The following is a 23,573-nucleotide window of genomic DNA, read 5'->3' as shown; positions in this document are numbered from 1 at the left end:
TGTGTAAAATAAGACTAATCCCATGGTTAGGCAAAGAAGACACTGGATTAACCTTTACCTCTCAGACATTGGCGAGTCCATGCAGAAGCGTGGAGGCACTCTGTGTTAACAGGGCCTGTGGTCAGAATTAAGTCTGATTTCATCTGAGGATGAACTTGTCTAAAGGCTTCAAAAATCACCCCAACTCCATGTAGCAGACCCTGGCTCCTAGCTCCCGAACCCCTGGGACCTGGGCACCTGGCCCCTAAAGCAAAAAGAGGTATTAATAGAAACTGACAGATAAGGAATCTATAAAAATAATACTATTAAATACAGCACCCATTTATTATCATCATTATAAATCATGTTAATAGATTTGCTGTGTATTCCTGCGTGGTAGAGGTTGGACTACGTGGCCCATGTGGCTCCTTCAAAATCTAGGCTTCTACAAAGAACATAATAAGGAGCAGATAAACTGAGATAAAACCAAGCCTAATGGGGGGCCGGACTTAGCACTAATTGGGAGACATGGTGAAAGATGCCTCTCTTTGGCTGCCTTGGGCTCCTCCGCGCATCAGAGAGAGCAAAACGAACATGGTGCTGCCTCACATGCGTCCTCATGCTCACTCTCTGAGCATGCTCTGCCGGTCACTTGTCTGACCGCTCTGAATGCTCAGCTGCACTGTTGCTGTAACTCTCCTGGAAGAAAACGTTTAATTTGATCAGTGTGTTCATGCACATTTTGATTTTAATTGTTGTTTTTTTAACCACAAAACTTTCGATATTGTGCATCTTCAGTTAACAGAAAATTCTTACAGTATAATTAGCTCCAATGGAGGGAAATGGAGGAAACCATGAAAGCTACTTGTATAACTGAAGCCTGGCCAGTTGCCTTCAGATGGAGGTGGCACATTCATCCTGACAAAGACCCCCCACACACACACAGATTCAGAGGGACTTTGCCTCTTCACATTTCTAGGCACTTTGGCTCTTTTTGGCATGTGCCCATGCCCTTGACACTCATCTGCCAGCCCTGATGCATCTCACAAAACCCTCTTGGCAGGAGGTGCAATAAGCACACAAGGAGATGCATGAGCGATCTGGCTCCATGGAGAAACCTTGGCTGTGTCAGATGCCACAGCTGCGAGTCCCATCTGGAAGCCGGCTCCAGATGAAGGGGGTCTGTGTCCCAGTCTCCCACCCAGAACAGGCCTCCAAGGCACCCCTTCACTTCTGCTGGCCAAGCCCCTTTCCACTGTTGCAGAAGGCGAGAGATCTGCACCATTGAGGCTTCTTCCATGTGGCACGAAGGAAAGGAGAAAGCAACATCGCAGAGGTTTCAGGGGGAAATCCATGCGTTGTCACTGGAATGCACTGTCCACCTGAGCAGCAACGTGGGAGCTCTCCTGTCCACCTAAACCTGCTTCCAGATGTTACTACCCCCTAAACAAGACAATGTCCTTTCAGGCGGCCATTCAAGACTAACCTGTGGCCCTCCAGGTTTTACTGGACTGCAAATCCAAATATACTAGACCACTGGTTGGGCTGCTGGGACTTGTAAGTCCACCTCGAAAGACAAGTGTTCTCTTCCCCCTATGTAAAGCATTGGTTTGGATCAGTAATTTTGCAGTGAATAGTTTAAAGTCATGTAAGGATGCAAATTACAGAATGATGCAATGATAATTGTGTACTTTTCTCCCAAGTGTGAGAAAAGTCTCCTCTACTGAAGCATTATGGGACACCTAAACCTGCTTCCAGATGTTACACACAGCTAGTAATGGAAGGAGGGGGACCTACTCCATCTCTTTTCTTTTGGAAACGGCACCCGTTTCGTCCCAGTGAGGTGACATGGCCCCAGCTGCTGTGTTTGCAAATTAGGATCAGCCCTTCAGTCCATTTGCTTTGCATTTACATAAATGGCAAACTACTAGGAGCAATTACTAAAATCACTAGATTCAACCATCAAAATAATGCTGTTTGGTGACTGAGCAAAACAATAGAGATAGTCTGATACTCCATTTAGTTTCCACTAAATGATGCCCAACTAAATTCGTTTCGTTGGTGTGGCAAGACTAATTCTATGGACAAATCCTTCTGCTCCTTTTCAGAATCCACACTTTGATAGCCCAGTATATTTAAGGCGCCTTTACAAACTTCCTGCACTCTCTTTACTTTCTGAAAGGAAAGGACATTTCTCCAGGCCTGGGAGACGTTGACTGCATCTCGGGAGGTGATCTGGAAGGCTTCCCTCTTTCGGCCTGGCCCTTGGCCGTGCGTGATATTGTAGATCCAGTTTTCAAGCTTAGCGGTCAGCTGGAGGTCTGTAAATTTATACATGGCTGCAATCTGGCCTATGGGGTCCCGCACGAGGTCTTCAAAGCGGACCATCAGGTAACGGTCCTTCAAAAACCTGGGCGGCTTCAAAGTGGCCGTTTCATAGATCTGAATGTGGCTTCGACAGATCTCTTGCAAGACCTTGTACTGGCTGTCCTCCACTTCCGTGCCATTCATGCTCAGGACGATCCCGTTGTCGCGGGAGAGGGCTTTGGCCGACTGCTCCCGAGACTTGACCACCGCCCGGGGGTCCCTGACCAGGTGGATGATCCTGAGGTTGAGTGAGGGGTCGGTCAGGAGCGGGTAGAGGACGCGCAGGTCGAAGAGCCGGACCTCCTTCAGGACCACGTGGCTGTAGGTCTTGCAGGCCTCCTCCGCCTTCCCGAAGGGGTAGCGGCCGCAGAGGGTCCGGCAGGCGCGTTCACTGGTGATTTCCGTGCGCTGGAAGTGCTCGCAGGCAGGAGTGGTGCACAACGCCCGGCTCACTGCCCACTGGAAGAGAGCCGATAGGTTTCTCTTCCAAGGCATGTAGGCGTCGAAGACAGACATGTCGCACTTGAAGACAGAGCGGATGAGGTCGCGCACCGCCATGTGCAAGACCCTGGCACTGTTCTGGTGCATGGTGGTCCAGACGTGCCAGGCCGGCTCCATCAGGTAGAAGACATCGGGGTGCTGGCTGAAGAGCTGTCCGACGAAGGAGGACCCCGACCTCCAGGAGGAGATGATGAGGACGTGGGCCCCGGCCGGCTTCTCCCTGGACTGGGACATGAAGAAGCCCCCTCTCTGGGAGCAGAGGAAGAGCAGGAACCCCGTCTGGACCACCAGGCAGACGGCGAGAGGCGCGCTGGTGATACGGAGCCTCGCCATTCTGCCGCAGCACCAGATCCCAACTAGGCACAGAGAGAGAGAGAGAGAGAGAGGCTGGTTAGTGGTGAGGGCCAAGGGAGGAGGGCCAGAGGAGGAAAGGGTGAAGGACACCCAGAAGGGGCCAGGTCCATCAGATTGGAGGCCAAGGAAGGCCATTCTTCACATTGCAAAGCCTTTGCAACTGCAGCGACTCTCTCTTCCTGGTAGGGTTGCCTTTTCAGGGGAATAGGCGGGACAATCACGGTTTTTAAGGTTTTACAGCGTCCCGTCCTGCCTAGTCCTGCTCCCATTCAAGTTCCCGGTTTCGGCTCCCCTCAGGCCCCGCCTTCCTCTCCTGACTGCTGGCAGGGGGTGGGATGTTCAGCTCCTCTGTTCCCATTGGCCAGATTCAAAATAAGTGGGAGAGGCTGCAGCCTGCAGCAGTCTATTTAGCCCTGTGCGGCATGTGTGCGCAAAACCGAGGCGAGAGAAGGCGTGGGGAGTGAGAGACACAGAAGAAAGAAGGAGAGGCGAGCAGAGCAGACAGAAGGAGCAGAGTGAAGCAAGAGCAGAGGAGACAGAAGAAAGAAGGGCCTGCAGCCAGAGAAGAGAGGAAAGAAGGAGTGGAGTCTTGGAGAAGATAAGAAGGAGAGCGGAGAGAAGACAGAAGAAAGAAGAACCAGAGTCTTGGAGAAGATAAGAAGGAGAGCGGAGAGAATAATAATATAATAATAATAATAATAAGCTTTATTTGTATACTGCTTTTCCATGGACGATCAAAGCGGTTTCCAATATCAGATTAACAATACATAACACATCATGACTCTGCTTCTCTCCCCTCAAGATGGTGGTCGGGACAGAAGAAAGAAGGACCCGAGCGGAGGAGACAGAGAAGAAAGAAGGAGCAGAGAAGAAGGAGAGCGGAGAGAAGACAGAAGAAAGAAGGACCAGAGTCTTGGAGAAGATAAGAAGGAGAGCGGAGAGAATAATAATAATAATAATAATAATAATAAGCTTTATTTGTATACTGCTTTTCCATGGACGATCAAAGCGGTTTCCAATATCAGATTAACAATACATAACACATCATGACTCTGCTTCTCTCCACTCAAGATGGTGGTCAGGAGGAGGGCTCTTCTTCATGGCAGGCAGAGGCCTGTTGTTTCTTGCCTGCTTCTCTCCCCTCAAGATGTTGGTCGGGACAGAAGAAAGAAGGACCCGAGCGGAGGAGACAGAGAAGAAAGAAGGAGCAGAGAAGAAGGAGAGCGGAGAGAAGACAGAAGAAAGAAGCACCCGAGCGGAGGAGACAGAGAAGAAAGAAGGAGCAGAGAAGAAGGAGAGCGGAGAGAAGACAGAAGAAAGAAGCACCCCGAGCGGAGGAGACAGAGAAGAAAGAAGGAGCAGAGAAGAAGGAGAGCGGAGAGAAGACAGAAGAAAGAAGCACCCCGAGCGGAGGAGACAGAGAAGAAAGAAGGAGCAGAGAAGAAGGAGAGCGGAGAGAAGACAGAAGAAAGAAGCACCCCGAGCGGAGGAGACAGAGAAGAAAGAAGGAGCAGAGAAGAAGGAGAGCGGAGAGAAGACAGAAGAAAGAAGCACCCGAGCGGAGGAGACAGAGAAGAAAGAAGGAGCAGAGAAGAAGGAGAGCGGAGAGAAGACAGAAGAAAGAAGCACCCCGAGCGGAGGAGACAGAGAAGAAAGAAGGAGCAGAGAAGAAGGAGAGCGGAGAGAAGACAGAAGAAAGAAGCACCCCGAGCGGAGGAGACAGAGAAGAAAGAAGGAGCAGAGAAGAAGGAGAGCGGAGAGAAGACAGAAGAAAGAAGCACCCCGAGCGGAGGAGACAGAGAAGAAAGAAGGAGCAGAGAAGAAGGAGAGCGGAGAGAAGACAGAAGAAAGAAGCACCCCGAGCGGAGGAGACAGAGAAGAAAGAAGGAGCAGAGAAGAAGGAGAGCGGAGAGAAGACAGAAGAAAGAAGCACCCGAGCGGAGGAGACAGAGAAGAAAGAAGGAGCAGAGAAGAAGGAGAGCGGAGAGAAGACAGAAGAAAGAAGCACCCGAGCGGAGGAGACAGAGAAGAAAGAAGGAGCAGAGAAGAAGGAGAGCGGAGAGAAGACAGAAGAAAGAAGCACCCGAGCGGAGGAGACAGAGAAGAAAGAAGGAGCAGAGAAGAAGGAGAGCGGAGAGAAGACAGAAGAAAGAAGCACCCGAGCGGAGGAGACAGAGAAGAAAGAAGGAGCAGAGAAGAAGGAGAGCGGAGAGAAGACAGAAGAAAGAAGCACCCCGAGCGGAGGAGACAGAGAAGAAAGGAGGAGCAGAGAAGAAGGAGAGCGGAGAGAAGACAGAAGAAAGAAGCACCCCGAGCGGAGGAGACAGAGAAGAAAGGAGGAGCAGAGAAGAAGGAGAGCGGAGAGAAGACAGAAGAAAGAAGCACCTGAGCCTGTCCTGGGGTTTCTTGCCAAGATTGTCTTCTGAAGAGGTTTGCTGCCTGACCTCGCTCTCCTTGGGGCTGAGGGAGCAGAGACTAGGACTTGCCCAGAGCCACTGGGGGAACATTGCCTCATACTCTGTTCTTCCTACCCTTTTTCTTCCTCTGGAGTCGGACCTTCCAGTATTGTCATTATGATTCTTCACATCGTCTACCTTTCAGGATTAAACTTCTCAAGAACGTTCAGACATATTAAAACATTCTATGCTAACAAATTAGACACACAAGTACAGTAACATCCAACATCTACAAAGCAGTGATACCTTTATAGCACCAACCAAAATGCACAAAATATATGATGCAAGCTTTCAAAGCTCCACTGACTTCTTCATCAGGCAAAAGTGTTAAAAATCCAACAGATGATAGATAGAAAAAGCGATGGTGTTGGAGTCATAGGCCTATACTTTGTCAAGATATTGTTAGTTGTCCTTAGTTTAGATGGTAGAGACAGAGGGATAGCCATGTAGACAGAAGCCATTCCTCCTTTTTTGCTGTGACAGAGACAACCTGGATCTTAAAGGAGGTTTCTTTTTGTGCTGCTAATGGAGATTAAAGGCCCCATACAGACAGGCCAAAGTAAAGCTGATTCGCGTCACTTTGGAGGTATGCTGTTTAAATGATGCATGCTTCCTAAGAGTTAGGAAGCTGTGCCAAAGCTGTGCTCTGGTCCTTAGGACTGGATCGTGGCTTTTGTGTGGCTTCTGGACTCTTAGGACGCATGCATGGCTCTGCAATGTGAAGGGAGGGGGCTGCAAGGCCAAAGGGCCCGTCCCTCTTGGAAATGACCCAGTCTCCCCAGCATCGGCGTCCCTGGGGCTGGGGTCACCATCCACCTCCTCCTCCTCCTCCTCCCATTTCACACCAGACAGGATCCTGAGTTGTGCTTTTTTGCACAAGTGTGGCCCACAAATTGTAATCCCTCTATACCACTGAATGTAAGGCTAAGAGTTGTGGCATAAACAACCAGCAACATTAAAATTGTACCTTCCAATTGCAATATCATGTGCACAACTGAAATGCATTTACCTATACAAGTGAAGATTTGGTTAAAATGTGATGTTTTCAAAGAAAGTTTAAAAAGAATTTAAAAATGTAAAAAATTCCAACAAATCATTTAAATGTAAAAGTCCAAATTTTAATGTTGAACCCCTCCCTCCCCCGAAGGAGGCTTTTCTTTCTCCTCCGGCTGAGCTTCACCCAAATGCCCCCAAAGTCCCTTGAGGCATTTCAAAGGAAGCAGAGAAGGCCAGGAGTGACATTGGGAGACGAAGGAGGAGGAAGTAAAGGAGGGGGCAGAGGAGCCTGAATAGGGGTCCTGGGGGTCCCTGGCCCCGTCTCCTTCGGCAGGGAAGACCCTTGGGGGGACGGGGGGCTCTGGGGGCAGAGTCTCAGGGGTTTTGGGAGGGAGGGGGACCCCTGTCTTGGCGTGAAGGAGGGAGGGAGGGAAGGCTGGACGGAGCCCGGGCCCCGAGTGCCCTTCCTTCCCTCCCTCCTTGGCTGTGTCTTGCCCCAGAAGTCCCGCTGCCTCCCTGCGCTTGCCTTCCTCTTCTGCTGCTGCCGCTGCTGCTGGTCCTTTGCCTTCGTCGCTGAGCAGAGAGACGCCGCCGCCGCCGCCGCCTCGCGGACAATGCTCCGCTTTCAAACGTGGCCGCAGCCTCTCGGGAGCCTCCCGGGGAAGAAGAAGGAGGAGGAGGAGGCGGGGTCCCTGGCGGCGGGTCCCAGGGAGGGAGGTCCAGCGGGAGCCAGGAGGAGGCAACCCCAGGGAGGGAGGGAGGGAAAGGGGGGCCTCTCTCCTCCCCAAAGCCCCCTTCGCCCCAAGGGACCCCCTCCCCCTCCAAAGGCCCCCTCCGTCAAAGAGGCCCAGGCCCCTCAAGGACCCAAACTCCTCCAGCCTCCCTTTTGCATAGCCCCACCTGCGGCTGCTCGGGGGGGGGGGCACTCCCCTTCTCCCCGGCTGCGGCCTTCGGGGGCACAGGGGCAAACCCGCCAAACCCATCTTCAGCTAAGGACCCTTTGCAGAAGCCTCAATACCCCCAGAGTCCCCCCAGAAGCCTGAAGAGGCCCTGGGGCAGAGAGGGCAGTGGGGCCTGGTCCCCTGAAGCCCCCTCTGGGGCACAAAGGCCAGGGACCACTGACCCTCCAAAAGGGCAGAAAAGGCAGCAGGGCGTGGCCCCCTGAAGCCCCCCTTTGGGGCAGAAGGGCCAGGGCGCCTCCGCTGGCAGGACTGGCAGCAGCAGGAGGAGGAGGAACCCAGAGGCACTGGATGCCCAGGGAAGGTGAGTCACCAGGTAACGAGATCCATCTGGCAGGCGTTGCCAGGCGCCTGTCACAACGGCCCCTTGTCATGTTTGAAGCCTTGAGCAAACACCAAAGTCCCTCCGGTGCCAAGGCAGGCTTCTTCCTCCGAGGAGGCCCGTGGGGCTCGAGGGCTAGCATGCCCCCTCCCCATCGGCCCCTGGGCAAGGGGCTTCCAAGCAGAGGTCCCCTGGGTCAGGCCAGCAATGGGCAGCCCCCCCCTCCCTCCCTGCCCCCAAAGGCTGGACCAGGAAGGCTGCAGCCACCGCCCTCTTCCTCCACCTTGCGCTGCCCACCCCTCTTCTTTCCTGGAAAGGGCAAAGCAGCAGATGGCAAGCAGGGCACTCTGGGTGGGACCCTCCCTTCGCTCCTTCCTTCCAGCACCCAGCAAAGGGCCACAAGGGAGCCTCGTCCGCAAGAGCCCCCTCCCAGAGCACTCTGCAGCCTTCCCTTTTGGGGGCAGGCCCCTTCCTCCCTGTGGCCCAACTGTCCTCCTGACAGGAGCCCCTTCTCCTCCTCCTCCGGTTCCTGTTTCTCGTCACAAAGAACCAGAACAAAACTCTCACACTGCAAAGTCTGCGCACTACATTTGGTTGGACTTTATTTAGCCACTTTGGCTTTGAAATTCTTCCTACTGTGTTGAAGTATTTGGGGTCAGCCAGAGCTCCTCCCTTTGGGCTAAACCAGGCCAGGAGTTTTTCAATGAACCAGACCTTGTAGTCCTTTACCAATTGCCTTTCTTTTAAGTGTGAATTTAATTTTCACTGATGGCTTTATATACCAGTGTTTAAACGCTTCTTTTCTAGATCCAGTTTATTATAATTTTATGAGCTATCCCAAAAACCTGCTAGAGTTCAGGTGTCAATCTTTCTAATAAGCCAGGTCACTTTTCAGGGCTGGGCATGACAGCCGTCTTCTGTGGGGCGGCTGAGCTCTGCAGCAGGGCTGGAGCTTTTGTGGCCCTGAAAAGATACTGGGCTGCAACTCCCAGCATTCCTCACCTTTAGCTCTGCCGATTAGGGCTGCTGGGAATTTCTGTTCAACAGCTCCGATCCACAGACTGGCGAGTGCATCCTCCTTGGAAAGAATCACATTGGACGGCCAGCATCTTGGTGCTATCTCACGGTGGTGCTTGCCATTTCTGTCCTCTGTCCTCACACAGAATCATGGCATCTTGGCTAAAATGATACACATGCCTGAAATTCACTGGTGAAAACACAGATGAATTCAACACCTAAGTAGACTCTTGCTCTTACCCGCTGAAGCTGCTACAGGTTGAGATGGAGACTTCAGCCAAGGAAGCCTAAAATACACTTGTGGAAGCAGAACAGCCAGCCCCCCCCCTTGTCCACAGCGGAGACAGAAACGGACACACAGCCTTCCCAGGATGGGAGCAAGGGAAATGCCATGTGACCAATAGTTTCCCATGATCCTCATCCTTGAGATACGGAGCAGTTGAAGAAAGAGAAAGTGAGGCAAATCCATTTTATCTGGTGTTTCCAGGAGTATGCTCAGGACTGGTGCTCTTTAAATGCCAAGGCAGCCGGGTGCTGTGACACCGGAACCATTGTTAGCACTTGGTTCTGGAAAATAAAGGCTTTTATTCTTTCAGATATCCAAAGGAAGATCAGCAGGATGCTGACATACTGGATCCAAGCAAACTTTATCATCTCCCAGAAACCAGGCTGATATGTAGCAACAGTCAAGGAATGGTTTCAATTTAGTGACTATACGCTATAAGCAACTGGCCAGCACAGTACTAACCCTGCCCAGACAAGCAGCCATAAGACACACTCTTCCTCTAGGCCCCCTCTGGGCTCCATCCCCTCCTCTGGCCAAGACTGTCCCTGCAGCCTCCTGGCACACAGCGGTGCCATCTGGTTCCTCGCCCGTGCCAAGCCTCACACACAGACAGGAACAGCATCCCGAAAGGGGAGGGGGCAAAGGGGAAATCCCACAAGGAGGAATGTCAGGCAAAGGATATGCAATGACTTCCACAGGATAGTGGATGACCACCTGGATCACAAAGGGCTCGCTGGGGGCTCTTCCGACTGACCACAGGGGGCTGGGACCGGTCAAAACTGTTGTGACTGCAAAGGAAGTATCAGGGGCCCTGAAGACAGCTGTCCAGGGCTGGCCAAAAGAGTCTGAGAGCAGTTCTGGGGGGCCCTCAGGACACAAGCAAATGGCAGCTAAGGAAGGAAGGAAGGCTCACGAGGCAAACTGACCATTTCTCTCTTGATAGGCAGCAACAATATTCGTGAGATCGTAGTCCTGAGCAAATGGACTTGTGCTGTTGATCACGGACACCTGTCAGGGCGAGATGATTGGGAATTAGGAGGCAAGAGCAGCTCTGCAGGACGGATGGGATGACGGTCCATTTCAGGATGCGGAAAATACCTCCACACTTGGTTGACGCTCTGTCTGTCTGTCTGTCTGTTTCATTTCTATCCCATGTTTCCCCTCCTGAGGGTCCCAGGCAGCTCAGCAAACAGGCCTAAACCAACCAGATTTCCCAACTGCTCTGGGAGATGCCCCAAATGGAAGGGAACAGGCAGCCAAGGCATAAGGTGAGGAGGCAATTCAAACTGCTGTTATAAAGCCCTATAAGGCTTAGGTCCAGATTATCTGAGAGAGCATATCTCCCCCTACGAACCTGCTAGAGCCCTAAGACCTTCGGGGAAGGCTTCTTCTCAGTCCAGCCATCATCACAGTCTGGCCTGGCATGGAAACCAGAGAGAAAGAGAGAGGCTTCTTCTCAGAGGCTGCTCCCAACCTCTGGAAGGAAGGCCCTTCTGGGAGACGCAGGACTGGCCCCTTCTTTGCTTGCCTTTTGTCCCCAGTGAAAAGGCGGCTCTATGCAGGCAGGCTTTGCAGGGATCACCATGGGGTGGCTTGGGCGCTTGCTATATAACATATAGGGAGGGTATCATGGCCTTAGTGAATGGACATTATTTTTAGATGACAACTTTAATGGTTTTCTTGCAATGTGTTCTTAGGGTTTTTATTTGTGAGCCGCTCTGGGTCCCTTTTGGGGAGAACGGCGGGACAGGACTCAAGTAAGCAAATAAGTAAACAAAGGAAGCCTTCCCCAGAGAGGGGCAATTGCCTGAAGTGATGTTCCTCCCGAGTCAGTCGTGGTGAATCTCTCCTACGTTCAATGTACCTCCTTAACAGGGCATCCATTCATCCTTAGCTCCCCCTTCTGGCTCCCTGGGAGGGGGGCATTCAATGCTGCAGACGAAAGGAGGGAGGGAGGGAGGGAGGACGGGAAGGGAGGGAGGCCCCGAGACCCAGGGCCCGGGGCCCTTCTGCTTGGCTCACGTTGTAGGCGTTGTCATCGAGGCCCGTCGTGTGCCGGAGGGGCTGCCTCTGGAGGAGCCTCAGGTCCCCGCTGACGAAGACCCGGGCCCCCGGCGCCGGAGAGGAGGCCTGCACCAGGGCCATGCTCTGCATCTCGAAGGTGGACATCCTCTGCAAGGGAAGAAGGAAGGGAGGGAGAAGGCAGGCCTCAGTCCCTGGCGGAAGGGAGGCAGGGAGGCAGGCCTGGTGGGGCCCAGGGTCCCGGGGGAAGGGGCGGCTTCCTCGCCTGCAGCCGGTAGGAGAAGGTCAGGAGGAGCTGGAGGCCCACGACCTCCTCCCCGGGAAGAAGGGGCAGCTCCATCCGCAGCCGAAGCACGTCCGACAGTCCGTCCCGGTCCAGGTCCTCCTCCGCCGCCTGGGAACCAAGAGGAGGGAGGAGGGCGGTCAGCCGCGGGGAGGCAGGCGGGCAGGGGACCCGGCCCAGGAGGACTGAGGCGCCTACCGAGAGGAGCGGGACGCGGAGGCGGGAGCCCAGGAGGCGGTTGCAGGCCGGGAAGGCGCTCCAGCCCACGAAGCCTCCTCCGCCGAGGAGCGCCACCAGCAGCGCCTCGTGACGGAACCGGACGCTGGGCTGCTCCGCGTAGCTGCTCCGCTGCAGCCACAGCCCTGGAGAGGGAGAGAGAGCGGAGGGGGAGGCGACGGGGCCGGTCAGCGGGCGCCGCCAGGGCCGGACGGGCTCCCCGGCTCCCCCCTTCGGGCCCCCGGGCGCACCGTGGCTCCGGTAGGCCGCCAGCAGCGGAGGCAGGTAGGTGAGGGCGCCCAGCCCCAGCAGCAGCCCCAGCGCCGCCCAGGAGAAGGCCCACCGCCGCCGCCGCCGCCCGCCGCCTGGGGCCCACAGCTCCAGCAACCGCGCCATCCTCTCGCGCTCCGTCGTCGCCACGGCAACCGCCCGGAAGTCCCGCCCCTGCGGCGCTGGCCGACGGGAACCGCCGCCGGAAGTCAGCCAGGCCGCAGAGGGGGAGCTTCCGCCGCCGGATCCGTCCTCCTTCGCGTCCGCCGACCGTCCGCCGCTGCCTCTGCGAAGGAGAAGGCGAAGGAAGGCCCCAGAGAGAGAGGCCTCCCTCCTCCCTCGGCGGCGCCATGAAGTGGATGTTCAAGGAGGACCACGCGCTCGGTAGGCCCCGAGGGAGGGAGGGAGGGAGGGAGGAAGCAGCGGACGGAGGGCGGGGCGGCGGGCGGCAGGCGAGGGCTGACGGAGCCCTTCTCCCTCCCTCTCTTTCCCGCAGAGCACCGCTGCGTGGAGTCCGCCAAGATTCGGACCAAGTACCCCGACCGCGTCCCGGTGAGTCGTCCCTTCCTTCCTTCCTTCCTTGTCCCGGGGGAAGCCTACGCGAGGCCCCGGCCCGGGCCTGTCCCTCCCTCTCTTCCTCCCTTCTTCCCTTTTGGCAGGTGATCGTGGAGAAGGTGTCCGGCTCGCAGATCGTGGACATCGACAAGCGGAAGTACCTGGTCCCTTCGGACATCACGGTGGCCCAGTTCATGTGGATCATCCGGAAGAGGATCCAGCTCCCCTCCGAGAAGGCCATCTTCCTCTTCGTCGACAAGACCGTCCCTCAGTCCAGGTCCGGGAGTCCACCCAGGAAGGCAAGGGGCCCTGGGGGCTCCCTCCTTCCCTCTGTGGGGAAAGGGGGGGCGTGGGGCTCTCTGGCCCATTTGTCCATCCGTCCGGCCAGAGAGGGGTCAGCGGGGGCCGTGGGGCATCCTGCCGGTCCAAGAGGCCAAGCAAAGACTTAAACCTTGGTCTCCTGGAGCCCCAGGAGGTCAATGCATTACACTCTGACAGCGCTGCCTCCTGTGGCATTCTGGGATTTGTAGTTCAGTGAGGCCTAAGAGCTCTCTGGCTGGGAATTCTAAATGCCTTTCCCTGAACTACAATTCCCAGAATGCAACAGGAGGCAGCAGCCAGAGCAGTAAAAGTGGAATAGCAGCACTGTCAAGTGTGCAGCTTGTCCAAGCACTGTGTTCCAACCCCAGCTTATGGTAACCTCCACCAGTTTCCTTGGCCTGGCTTCCTCAGAGGTTTGCCTTCAGCACTGCCTCCCTCTGGGAGCGGCTAAGAGTAGGAGTTGCCCAGTGCCTTTCCACGGCTGAGGCCTGCTCCAAAACTCAAAGCTGCTAAACCACACTGCGCTCATAGGGAAACTTAGCCAGTTACACTTCCCACATTGTCATAGGTTAGTTTGTGATATGTTTGAAGGCCTTGATGGAAATCCAGGTTTCAAAGAGAACTCAGCTCTCCCCAGGCTGTATAGAGAGTGGCCTCTCAGAAGCAGCAAGGGGCCCAGAAGGCACTGTGGAGGCTTGCCCAGGCGTCATCTCTGGGGCTCTTGGGCACCTGGTCCTAGCTGCCTGTCTTTGTCTTCCAGCCTGACCATGGGGCAGCTTTACGAGAAGGAGAAGGACGAGGATGGCTTCCTGTATGTGGCCTACAGTGGAGAAAACACTTTCGGCGTGTGAGCGGATCTCCTGCCCTTCTCCTCCTCCGCACCCGTTGTAAATAGCCTCTTGTCTGCGATCATGACTCTGAGGCACCGCCAGCATCCTTCACTGGGTTGATTTAATATATTGGTAGGGCATTTGGGGTTTTTCTTTGTTGTTAATTAGCCTGGTAAATTAAAATAACTTCATTTCCCCATTGCACATTGTAGTCATAGCTGTAAATTTCATAGTCCACTTCCGCTGAAATACACTGATGATATTATTTAAATAGCAATGCGAAAGTAGGTGAGGTGAGATTAAAAATGAAGGTGGGAGAGATTTTTTGAACTGAATGTTTGACTAATTATTAATAACTACAGTTTCATAGTAATAGGAGCTTCTCCGTTATTCTAAGCCGTCTAAAGATGCTGATATGTTGACCTTGGTTATTGTGTTCTTCTTGGTGAATTTTGCTTGAGGAAGTAACAATTAAAATTCCTCGCACAATTCTATTGCAATTCTGCTTTCTTACAAGTAATGTTCTGAGGCCAAGCACTGAAGCAGCCGCGTTTGCAGAACTCCCACACATTCAGGAATTTAAGAACGCTTTTCTTAGTGGAGTAAAATAGCTTCCTGGGAGCAACCACCAACAAGGCCCTGTCCCCTGGGTCTTAGCTAGCTGCACCTGGGACGGTGGTGGGGCTGAGAGAAAATGCCTGCCCTGAAGATCCTAAAACTCCAAGGAGGGCTATATAGGGAGACACGGTTTTTTGGACAGCCTGGCTAAGCCATGTTGCAATTCATAGCTCATAGTCAGCACTGCTAAAGCAGCCTCACTGGCTACCAGTGCGTTTCCAAGCAGAGTTCAAATGGACTGGTAGCCGGTCAGGCTGTTTCAGCAGTCCTATAACCAGCCCTAGTCTAGTCTAGGCACAGCATTCTGAACCTGCTGTTATGAAGTTTCCAAAAGCAGCCCCATGTACAGCAGAATGTGTTGCAGTGATTCAAATGGGATGCAATTAAGGCATGTGCCATGGTGGATGGAACAGACATTAGCTTTAACTGTTCAACTGCACTCCTGAACCCAGATTCCAAGCTCAGGGCTGAGTCCAAGCTAACCACAACTAACTTGAGATTTCAGGGGAGTATAACCCCTTCCAGCACAGCTTGAATTCACTGATCTGGCTTCACACAAAGCAGGAGCACATCGCTCATCTGGAATAAGCTGGTGCTTAGTCAAGATGGCTATAAACTTTTTTCCTGGGCCTGGGAGAGGTTGACTCAGGATAGCAGCTGCTGGGAGAGGTCTGAATATAGGACAGAAAGTGGCAGCTGGTCCTCAGATTTTGTGCAGCTTCAGGACAAGTCCTGGCATCTTAATGTAACTAGTGGAATATACAGTGTTCCAAAGGTGTTGGGTATATATGCAAAACTGCCTGCCTGAAAAAAACAGATAATGGGTAGAAGAGAAGAACCCAGGAAACAAATTTCTGGAACCAATTCTTTTGTCTTTTGGCTGAAAACTGCTTCTGCTGGGGACTCTCTGTGAGACGATGGACTTCTCTGCTTCGATGGTTCCACAGCCAAAGAACAAGCCGATGCCAGTCTGAGCCAGTTCTGTGCCTAACATCCCCTTGGCACCTCTTATCAACATCAGAAGTTCATCATTAACAAGGAGGCAGCCAAGCACGGAAGGGGAGACAGATTGCCCTGATCTTCTGCATGCATGCTGTGCAAATGAGCAGGAAGGCACTTTGCAAACCCTGTAACCTCCTTCTCCCACCTTCCCCCAGGCCCTTTTGCAGGGCTGCCTGTGCTGGTCGGGAGCACCTGCATGCAAAACAAGTGCCCTGGGAAACCTTTCCCACCATTTGTGACAGGCATTTGGTTGAGGGGAGTGTTTGCAGACCTGTTGTTGTGTTCCAGCTTTCATCACCCCATATGAATGTGTGTGCCAGCTATGACTAATGGAAGCTGCATTCAAAACATCTGGAGGCCGCCCATTCCTTTTCTGTGGCTCCTGAGGGGCTGCTGAATGCTGTAATAAATCAAAATGCCATGAATTTGAAGAGGAGGAAAGGGTCCAAACAGCAAGTGGAACGCAGTTACATGTGGTCTGTGTGGAAGGGTTGTTAGCTCCTAGAGGATATTTTCGGACAGGTACTACTTACTCTTAAAACAGAACCAGACAGCTGGCACATAATTGGCAAACGACACTGAAGAAATATACCTAATGAAATAACGCAGGTGACAAAACATGTCACTTTCAACATGTCCTGTTCAGAAGCTCTAAAAACATACAAGTCTAAATAAGCTCTTGAAATGAGCAGAGTTAAGATGACTTTTATGTAAGAACACAAAAAGTTGCTAGCTTAAAATATGCTAGTCCAAGAAGTTCTAAGGATCCATTTTGCATTGGGCATTATGGATGATGAACTGGACAGTAAATACGGATGACATCTTCAATATGACAACAACAGTAGTTTGTTGGAAAAAGACTGAAGCACCGACAATGGAGAAATGAATTGTCAAAGTTACTGAATTATTCCAAATTAATATGGGTTCTCAAGCAGCCCCAGCACCAAGAGGCCACCTCCACTTTCAGGTGAAGTATAGATAGTCACGGCTGTTCCTCACCCAGGAGCCAAATGCTTGGTCGCGCAGCTCCTTCCAGGCCTCTTGGTAACTGGCTGCAGCTTCCTTGTAATCCCAATAGGTCTGTAGCCTCTTAGCCCTGAGGAAGAGGAGGAGGGTAGATGTAAGAGGCTTGGGGGACAGTTTTGCATAGTGCCTCCCCGCAACACAAACAAAAAGGGTTGACAGCCTCCCATCCCCACATTCCCCTCGGAAGAAATTGGGAGTCCTGGAGCCCCTCCAGAGCCGCACCAGAAGCCGCCCAGCCTCCCAGTATGGACTGGCCTCAACAGCTCCCCTATATTTCAAGCAGGGGCCTCAAAGTGTCAGGAGCTGAATTCAGTATCTTCACCATGCTAAGCAAGGTCTCTGCCACAGATCTGCTGATGCTGCCAAATCCGCACGAAAGGACTGCCAAAACCTCTGACAGCTGGCCTGCCCTGCTGTGAGGAGGGCCAGGTGGCACTCTGCCAGACCCAGGCCCAGGCTGAAGGGAGCAGCTGGGCAAGGAGCATGAGCCTGCCCTGGAGGCTAGCAGGGAGAACAGCTAAGGACACCTAAGCCCACAATATCCTCCCTGGGATTTCTGGTGGTTTCCTTTGACCTTCTGGGGAGAGGGAGGCTGGCATGAAGCCTTGGGAGCAAAAAAACAAAACCCAAAATACTAAAAAAACCCATAGCACCCACTATCAGCATTGAAATGAAATGGCCAAACTATGAAATCACGCAGCTGCTACTTGCTGTGCACAGAAAGGTACCCGGCACACCTTCTGGTACATATGTCCCATAGCCCTCAGGCAGAGTGCCTCTGTTTCAGGAAAGACTGAGAGCTCCTCATCCTTCTGGGGCCACCCTTCTGCCATAGAGGGGCACTTCGGAAGGCACTGGCCTGCAGGACAACAAATGGGGTCACAGTGGAGATGCAGGCCAGAATAGAGGACTCCAGGACCCAAAGCTCAAGCTCCCCTCCCTGTGAGGAGGCTCCACTCGGGGCCCCTTTGCCTCCAGCCACTCAGAGCTGGATGGAGAGTAGGAGCAGTGGCCCCTTCTAACTGGCCCAGCTGATGGCCAGTCAGTCTCTGCCCTACAGATGCCATCCAACAGGAAACGTCCCAGCACAGCCTAAATCCCCAGGAAATTGCAATGTCAGAGAAAGCAGAGAAGGAGGGGGTGACCTACGCACATGGCCAGCATCCCCTGAGGATATTAAGCACAATCCAAGATCTGCTGGGGGAGCCTGGTTGTTTGTCCACGCACGTCCTACACCAGTGATGGCGAACCTTTCTTGGTTCACGTGCCAGGGTGGGGCTTCTTCCCCTGGGGGCAGGGACTGTGTGCTGGGGGCAGGGCTTATACCCTGGGGGCGGGGCTTTCCACTCTCCAGGGGCAGGGCTTCTCCCCCCACCCTTTCCCTGGCCTCCAGCTGGGGCCCCTTCTTCCCTCCTCACCTTCCCAAACCCACAGCAGCACAGGCCACAGCCATAGGTTCACAATCACAGTCCTACACTAAGCATGCTGCCGCTTGGTAGCAGCCAGAGGCCTGATCCTGCAGGACCATGTCCACATGGCTGGCCTCAATATGTCCTGAACAAATAGCAGGGAAATCAAGAACAGGAGAAAAACAGAACACAAAAAGAATCTTAGAATCAAGTTAGGAGGGAACCTAAAGGCCATCCAGCCCAACCCCTGCCAAATACACAACTATATGCTCCTAAAAGATGACCATCCAGTCTCTGTTTAATGACCTCCAAAGAAAAGCTGAACAGAAGCTCAGGGTCAGAGAAAGATGGTTATTATTCTGCCATGGCTTCTGAATTCTTGGCCTGTTGGCTCAGATCAAGTGTAGTTTGAGATAGATTGGCAGGGCAAGAACAACATCTACTTAAAGCCCCTTTGCCAGGAATGTACAAAGTTGCTGGGCCCCTTCTCCTGCTGTGGAATCACCAGAAGGTGGGAAGTCTCACCGGAGAGTCTGTGGGAGATGCTCCTCTGGAACACTGGCTACCAACTTCAAGAACTCGTGAAACAGCTCCACTTTGCAAATCCGAGACCTGGAATCCAAAGGACATATTCCAAGGAGAGGGAGAAGGGGTGAAATGGCTAGCCAACACTTGCCTTGGCAAAGACGTTTCCCACAGAGGGCTTCTTACAAACCCTCAACTGGGTCATAAAGATTTCTACAACAAAACGGGCTGAAAGGAGAACGCACCTCTGGATTCATAACTTCTTGCGCCCATAGCAGAGTGGGATGGCTGACAAGCAAGGGCAGAAGACTGACATGCAAATGCTTTCATGCTTATTTTTTCAGGACTGGTAAGAGATCTTACAAAGATGGAGGCACACAATCCACGTCTGCAAACATGAGGTCATTTAAAGGCCACCTCGTTTTCAGACTTGATTTCAGTCTCCAAGAGTGCCAGGATGTGTGAGCCAAATAAACCCAGCATCTGGCCTCCTAAACATCACAGGGCCTGGGAAGGCCCACCGCTGCCACAAAGCGGGTCTTGCTGGGTTCCTAACTAGAAGCAGCATTTCTGTCCACCTGGGCTTGCACACCTTGGCAGACCTGCCTGCAAGTGCCATGCAAATCCTTTTCAGAAGCAACTCTTGCCAGTAGCTGCCTGTTGAGAATGCAGCTGGGCCTTGTTGCTCTGCATTTCCTTCGGTACTTTTCCCATTCAACCTCTGAGAAATTAATTCTTCTGCAAGGCAGGTAGAGCAGCCTTTCCCACATACAACAAAGGCCCTGAAGAACAGCAGCACTGCCTCACCCACTGCCCAGGCCCAAGATGGCACACCTGGACTTGAGGCTTCCAATCGCTTTCTTGGTGGTCCCCTGCGTGAAGCCACAGCAGGTAATGTCCAGCGGATGCTCTGGGACGGCGCTCCAACTGATGGCTAGAAAATGGCAAACGAGGGAGAAGTCACTTGGCACAATGAGGTACCTGCAGTGCCATCTCTGTGGAGCCCTTTATGATGGAGGAGACCTGCTCTGCAGCCCCAGGAAACACCAGCCTGCTTCCTCTGCCACCTCTCAAGTCCTGCCATGCTTCTTTGTTCCCCGCTACCAGCTCCCCTACCTCCTAATATCAAAGGACCTTTGGAAGCACTGGACATGGCTCCTAGGCCACAACACCTCCTTTCTCCACCACAGGAGTCTGGGCCGGTAGCACCTGCCCATGCAGCCAACCAGCAAAAATGACATGTGCAGCCAGAGGGTCCAAGCTCAGCTCCTGTCCTACCACCAGCCAAGGGTAATGCCAGTCTCCTGCCCACCCGCTGCACCAGCTACTCTCATCTCAACCTTGTCTTCGTTGCCTGAACTTGCAGAGAAGCTTCTGTGGCTTTGGGTAACAAGACCATTCCTGCAGTGACACTGATGCACCCCTGGCATGCCCACCCAGTTTAAGGGAGAAAACTCAGGCACCCTCCCAAAGGCATCACCCTGCAGTCTGTAGTGATACTCACCTGCTCCACATGGAGCCACCTTTCCTTGGGATGATCCACAGCTGGCTTGCACTGCTTCACGGCTGTGGATAAAACACAACTGTGACTGCACAACTTCTAGCTCTTGTACGCGGAAACCATTTGGCAAATTCAGAACAGATCGACACCTGGGAATGGGAGGAGAGGAGAGCAATCAGCAACACAGGGAGTCACCTGGCACCACACAAAGCTGTCGCCCCAATAAAGAGTGCCTTTGCAGCCCTCTTGGAGGGTTCCAGCCATGTGGAAACAGGGGCCTGGTGGGATTTCATGTCCTTAGAATGGCTACACCCTCTTTTAAATCATTCTGGAAAAGGTGCTTCTGGCCCTGGCAAAAAGAGGCTTAAGGGCACAAGGAGCAGGACAAGAGATGGGTTTCAATGCCCTCCAACTACCCCTGGCACATATCCATCACAACGATAAAGGGTGAAAGAAATTATGCCAGGTCAAGTGATCTGTGGAAGGAGAATACCCACTTAGGGGTTCCAAACCCAGTGCAGGAAACAAGAAGACAGTAAAGATAAAACATAAAACCAGCAAGAGGAAGACAGGCCCAGGTGGCCTCCCAGCCAGCTGCCTCGCCCAAAACGTCATAACTTCCCACGTACCAATGGCAGCAGGGGAAGATAACAAGAAAAGCTCCGAAGATAAAACTCAGTAAGTGTCTTACCAGACGGTTAGAGAACCCCCCCCCCCCAACAGGCGCACTCCACCGCCCAGTCTTCCCCCAAAGGAAAAAGTGCTTATAGGCCAAATGGCAGCGGGGCAGCTTCCCTGGACCATGAGGCCATCCCTCCCTGCTTTCTTGCCTGCCAAGGGCTACCCACCGGTCCACTATGGCCCTCTGCATGGCCTCTGGGCTGTAGGGGCACTGAGCCAGGATGATGGTTGGCAGGTAGACGGGACGCTCCAGGAAGTGCATCAGGAGGGCTCCTTGCCAGCCCAGGATGTTCCAGCGCGCCAGCTTGTCGCTGCAAGACATGGAGGTGGTCCGGGGCCCACGGCCGGGCTTGACCCGCAGGAGCCCCGTGGCATGGAAGGCGCTGCCGGGCAGCAGAGGATCCCCGGCTTCCCCTGGGACACACTTGGCCCCCGTCCGGTGGACGTCCACTACTTTGGCCTGCAGGCTGTTGGCGGCACCAGTGGCAGCAGAAGCCAGGTCTGTGACCTCTGCTTTGGGCTTCTTGGGAGCGGGGCCATCGCCCGGGGCCTCTCTGGCCTCCCTCTCGCAGGCTGCCATGCCAAGGGCCTCTGCGCGCTTCAGGGCCCCACAGGGCTGGGCCTCCGCCTCCGTCACGGGGATGATGGAAGCGTCTCCACCTGAGGGAATCCCAAGGAGAGGAACAGAAGCATTCAGGGGGTGGAAGGCGAGGGGGCTCTCCGGCCCTTTTACCCTCCAAGAGCAGAGGGGGCCCCTCGTCCTCCAGGGCAAGAGGCAAGGGCCCGTGACAAGCCAAAGGGCAGCTTGCTCTTCCAGGGGAGGGCATGGCACTCTCTCACTCACAAGGCGTCTGGCTGGAGAAGAAGGCGAAGCGGACGCCCGGCCGGAGGGCCCACTTGCCTCCTCCCTCGGCTGCCGGGGCGAAGATGCTGCGGGGCTCCTGGCGGGCGGCGGCCATCTGCAGCTGGTGCAGCAGGTACCTGGCGGGAGGCAGGAGGACGGAGGGCCGCCGTCAGAGGGGCGGAGGAGGGCCCCCTCGGCCTCCCTCCCGGCCTCCCCGCTGCCTGCCTCCCCGCTGCCCACCTCTGGAAGCTCCTCTTGGCCACCACTTCGGCGTGGCTGTCGTTCAGAACGTCGCCTGCGGAGGAGGAGGAAGAGAACGAGGGCAGAGAGGCGTCGGACGAAGCCCCGCCCGGAGGACCGTCCCAGGGCTGCTCTCTCGGCCTCGGCCTCCCTTACCGCTGCGCCGCATCTGCTCCCGGCCCAGGCACTTGGTCCCGGTGCCCATGGCCACCACCTCCGCCTCTTCCGCCCCTTCCGCCTCCCTGACCACGGCGGCCATCAGCGTCCACTCGCGCCCGGGCTCCGGCTTCCCCCGCTTCAGAAGGCGCGCCTCGTAGTGAGACAGGCACCGCGCCGCCAACGCCTCCGCCGCCATCGCAGCCGCGCGTCACTTCCGGCTCCCGGCGGAAGGAAGAGGCAGCGGGACCAGAGAGTGCGGCGAGGGCAGAGCGGCCACCGGAAGTGCCCTCGCTCCCTTCTCCTCCTCCTCCCCCTCGGAGGCGACCGGAAGCCCAGGGCGCCTCTCCTGCTTTCGGGAGGAGCCCCAAGAGCAGCCCCCAAAGAGCCGCGGGCGGAAAGGCCGGCTGCTGCCGCTGCTGCTGCGAGGGATAGCCCTTCTCTTCGGAGGCAGCAGCGGCAGCAGCGGAGCCTCGTGGCGGCGGGGCTCCAGGGCGCAGAAAGGCTGGCTTTGAGGCGTCTCCCTGCCTTCTTTATCGTCTGGGGATGATGGGAACTGCCCTCCAAGCCCCTGACACTGACATTCAAGTCACCAATGAAGTTGTATCTAGTATTATGTATAGCTGTGGATATAATATTATGTGTGTGTGTGTTTATATATATATATATATACACACACACACACACACACACACATACGCACACACAAGACTGTGTTTATAATATTCTATATATGTGTGTCTACATATATATAGAGAGAGAGAGGTGTAAAATTATATATGTATATATAATATATCTATAAACCTGCGTATAATATTATACCTATGTATGCGTATCTATATGTGAGTGTGTGTGTGTGTGTGTGTTAGCATGGGCAGAGCACCTGGTCAGTTGGCATCCCTGCTGCCCTGTCTTCCAAGAATTGTGTTTTGTGGCTCTCTTTTTCGTTCTCTTTTCCATTGCCATCCATACTGCAGAAATAATCCAGTTTGGCACTGCGTCTAACTGCCAGGCTCCCTGCGATGATGGGATTCTGGGCAGAACAAGCCACCAAGCCCAGAATTTCATGCATGGAGCCCTGGCTGCTGGTAAAAGCAGTGTCTCAACATGTCACAACAAGCTACAATTCCCAGGATTCCCTGGTTTGAGAAGGGAGTTGCCTCCATGCTTCCAGATCACAGCCCCAGAGACTGAGTCTACAGCATATCAGTGTTGCCAACTTAAGTCCACTTCTTCAGCTGCATTTGGATTTAATAATGATAATAATAATAATGGTGATGATGATAGAGATAGATCTTGTAGCACCTTTGAGACTCACTGAAAGAAAAGTTGGCAGCATGAGGTTTCCTAGACTTAAGCGTACTTCCTCAGATGCATGGGAATTGTAGTTCATTGTGGCACCAGAGCTCTTTCTCACAAAACTACAATTCCCAGAGTTCCCTAGCACTGAGCCAGGGCACCTAAAGCGGTCTCAAACTGGATTATTTCTGCAGTGTGTCTTGGACCCAACTCAGGCTGCCTATTCACTCCAGACTCCAGAGACAACCCAGTTTCATACCGTTTCAACTGCCATGGCCCAGTGCTATGAAATCCTGGGAATTGTAGTTTGTTGTCACACCAGAGTTTGCTGAGAGAGAAGGTTAAATGTCTCCGAAAACTAGAATTCCCAGGGTTCCCTAGCACTGAGCCATGGCAATTAAAAGGGTGTCAAACTGGATTTATTTCTGCAGTGCGCTTGCAGCCGAACACGTTTCTATTTGGCAGAAAGCTTCCTGGAGCTCCTTCATGTCAAAATAAACATCTTAAAAGTATTAGAAGGACTGAAAGATTCTTTGGT

At 53.7% G+C, this 23,573-nt stretch overlaps 4 protein-coding genes across 12 annotated transcripts; 1 reads left to right on the top strand and 3 right to left on the bottom strand.

The window, feature by feature from the left end:
* Window positions 1-366: 366 nt before the first annotated feature.
* On the bottom strand, window positions 367-6,781 carry LOC149305888 (carbohydrate sulfotransferase 5-like). The gene is made up of 2 exons (XM_089476984.1): window positions 5,904-6,781; window positions 367-3,203 (listed from the first exon to the last, which is right to left on the bottom strand). The coding sequence occupies exon 2, from the start codon at window positions 3,178-3,180 to the stop codon at window positions 1,999-2,001; it is 1,182 nt and encodes a 393-aa protein (XP_089333110.1). The 5' UTR covers window positions 3,181-3,203; window positions 5,904-6,781; the 3' UTR covers window positions 367-1,998.
* Window positions 6,782-8,518: 1,737 nt separating this feature from the next.
* On the bottom strand, window positions 8,519-12,169 carry LOC149305887 (transmembrane protein 231-like). 3 transcript variants are annotated; one of them, XM_089476987.1, is made up of 7 exons: window positions 12,010-12,169; window positions 11,741-11,904; window positions 11,525-11,653; window positions 11,260-11,409; window positions 10,164-10,245; window positions 9,920-10,025; window positions 8,519-9,627 (listed from the first exon to the last, which is right to left on the bottom strand). In XM_089476987.1, the coding sequence occupies exons 1-7, from the start codon at window positions 12,152-12,154 to the stop codon at window positions 9,447-9,449; spliced, it is 957 nt and encodes a 318-aa protein (XP_089333113.1). In that variant the 5' UTR covers window positions 12,155-12,169; the 3' UTR covers window positions 8,519-9,446. The 3 variants fall into 3 exon arrangements, with proteins under 3 accessions (XP_089333113.1, XP_089333112.1, XP_089333111.1); XM_089476986.1 differs by having other exon boundaries at window positions 9,595-10,025; XM_089476985.1 differs by having other exon boundaries at window positions 9,595-10,025; window positions 11,741-12,169.
* A 46-nt stretch (window positions 12,170-12,215) lies between these two features.
* LOC149305886 (gamma-aminobutyric acid receptor-associated protein-like 2) lies at window positions 12,216-14,228 on the top strand. Its single transcript, XM_089476988.1, has 4 exons — window positions 12,216-12,412; window positions 12,525-12,580; window positions 12,688-12,860; window positions 13,665-14,228. The coding sequence occupies exons 1-4, from the start codon at window positions 12,379-12,381 to the stop codon at window positions 13,753-13,755; spliced, it is 354 nt and encodes a 117-aa protein (XP_089333114.1). The 5' UTR covers window positions 12,216-12,378; the 3' UTR covers window positions 13,756-14,228.
* Window positions 14,229-16,039: 1,811 nt separating this feature from the next.
* Window positions 16,040-21,949, bottom strand: ADAT1 (adenosine deaminase tRNA specific 1). 7 transcript variants are annotated; one of them, XR_016282487.1, is made up of 9 exons: window positions 21,737-21,949; window positions 21,581-21,635; window positions 21,341-21,477; window positions 20,664-21,156; window positions 19,819-19,964; window positions 19,149-19,248; window positions 18,315-18,401; window positions 17,109-17,239; window positions 16,367-16,450 (listed from the first exon to the last, which is right to left on the bottom strand). XR_016282487.1 is itself a non-coding variant. In XM_089540405.1 (8 exons), exons 1-8 carry the CDS (start codon window positions 21,933-21,935, stop codon window positions 16,318-16,320), a joined length of 1,350 nt encoding a protein of 449 aa, XP_089396531.1. In that variant the 5' UTR covers window positions 21,936-21,949; the 3' UTR covers window positions 16,040-16,317. The 7 variants fall into 7 exon arrangements, 4 of the variants coding, with proteins under 4 accessions (XP_089396531.1, XP_089396532.1, XP_089396534.1 ...); XR_016282488.1 differs by having other exon boundaries at window positions 16,371-16,450; window positions 17,118-17,239; XR_016282489.1 differs by lacking the exon at window positions 16,367-16,450 and adding an exon at window positions 17,799-17,934 and having other exon boundaries at window positions 17,176-17,239.
* Window positions 21,950-23,573: the final 1,624 nt, after the last annotated feature.

This window comes from Sceloporus occidentalis, unplaced genomic scaffold, assembly GCF_023333645.1.
Source record: "Sceloporus occidentalis isolate IW3139 unplaced genomic scaffold, rSceOcc1.0.p SCAF_10, whole genome shotgun sequence".
NCBI lineage: Eukaryota > Metazoa > Chordata > Lepidosauria > Squamata > Phrynosomatidae > Sceloporus > Sceloporus occidentalis.
Note: the sequence above shows the minus strand (reverse complement) of the source record. Positions and strands in the feature narration are given on the sequence as shown.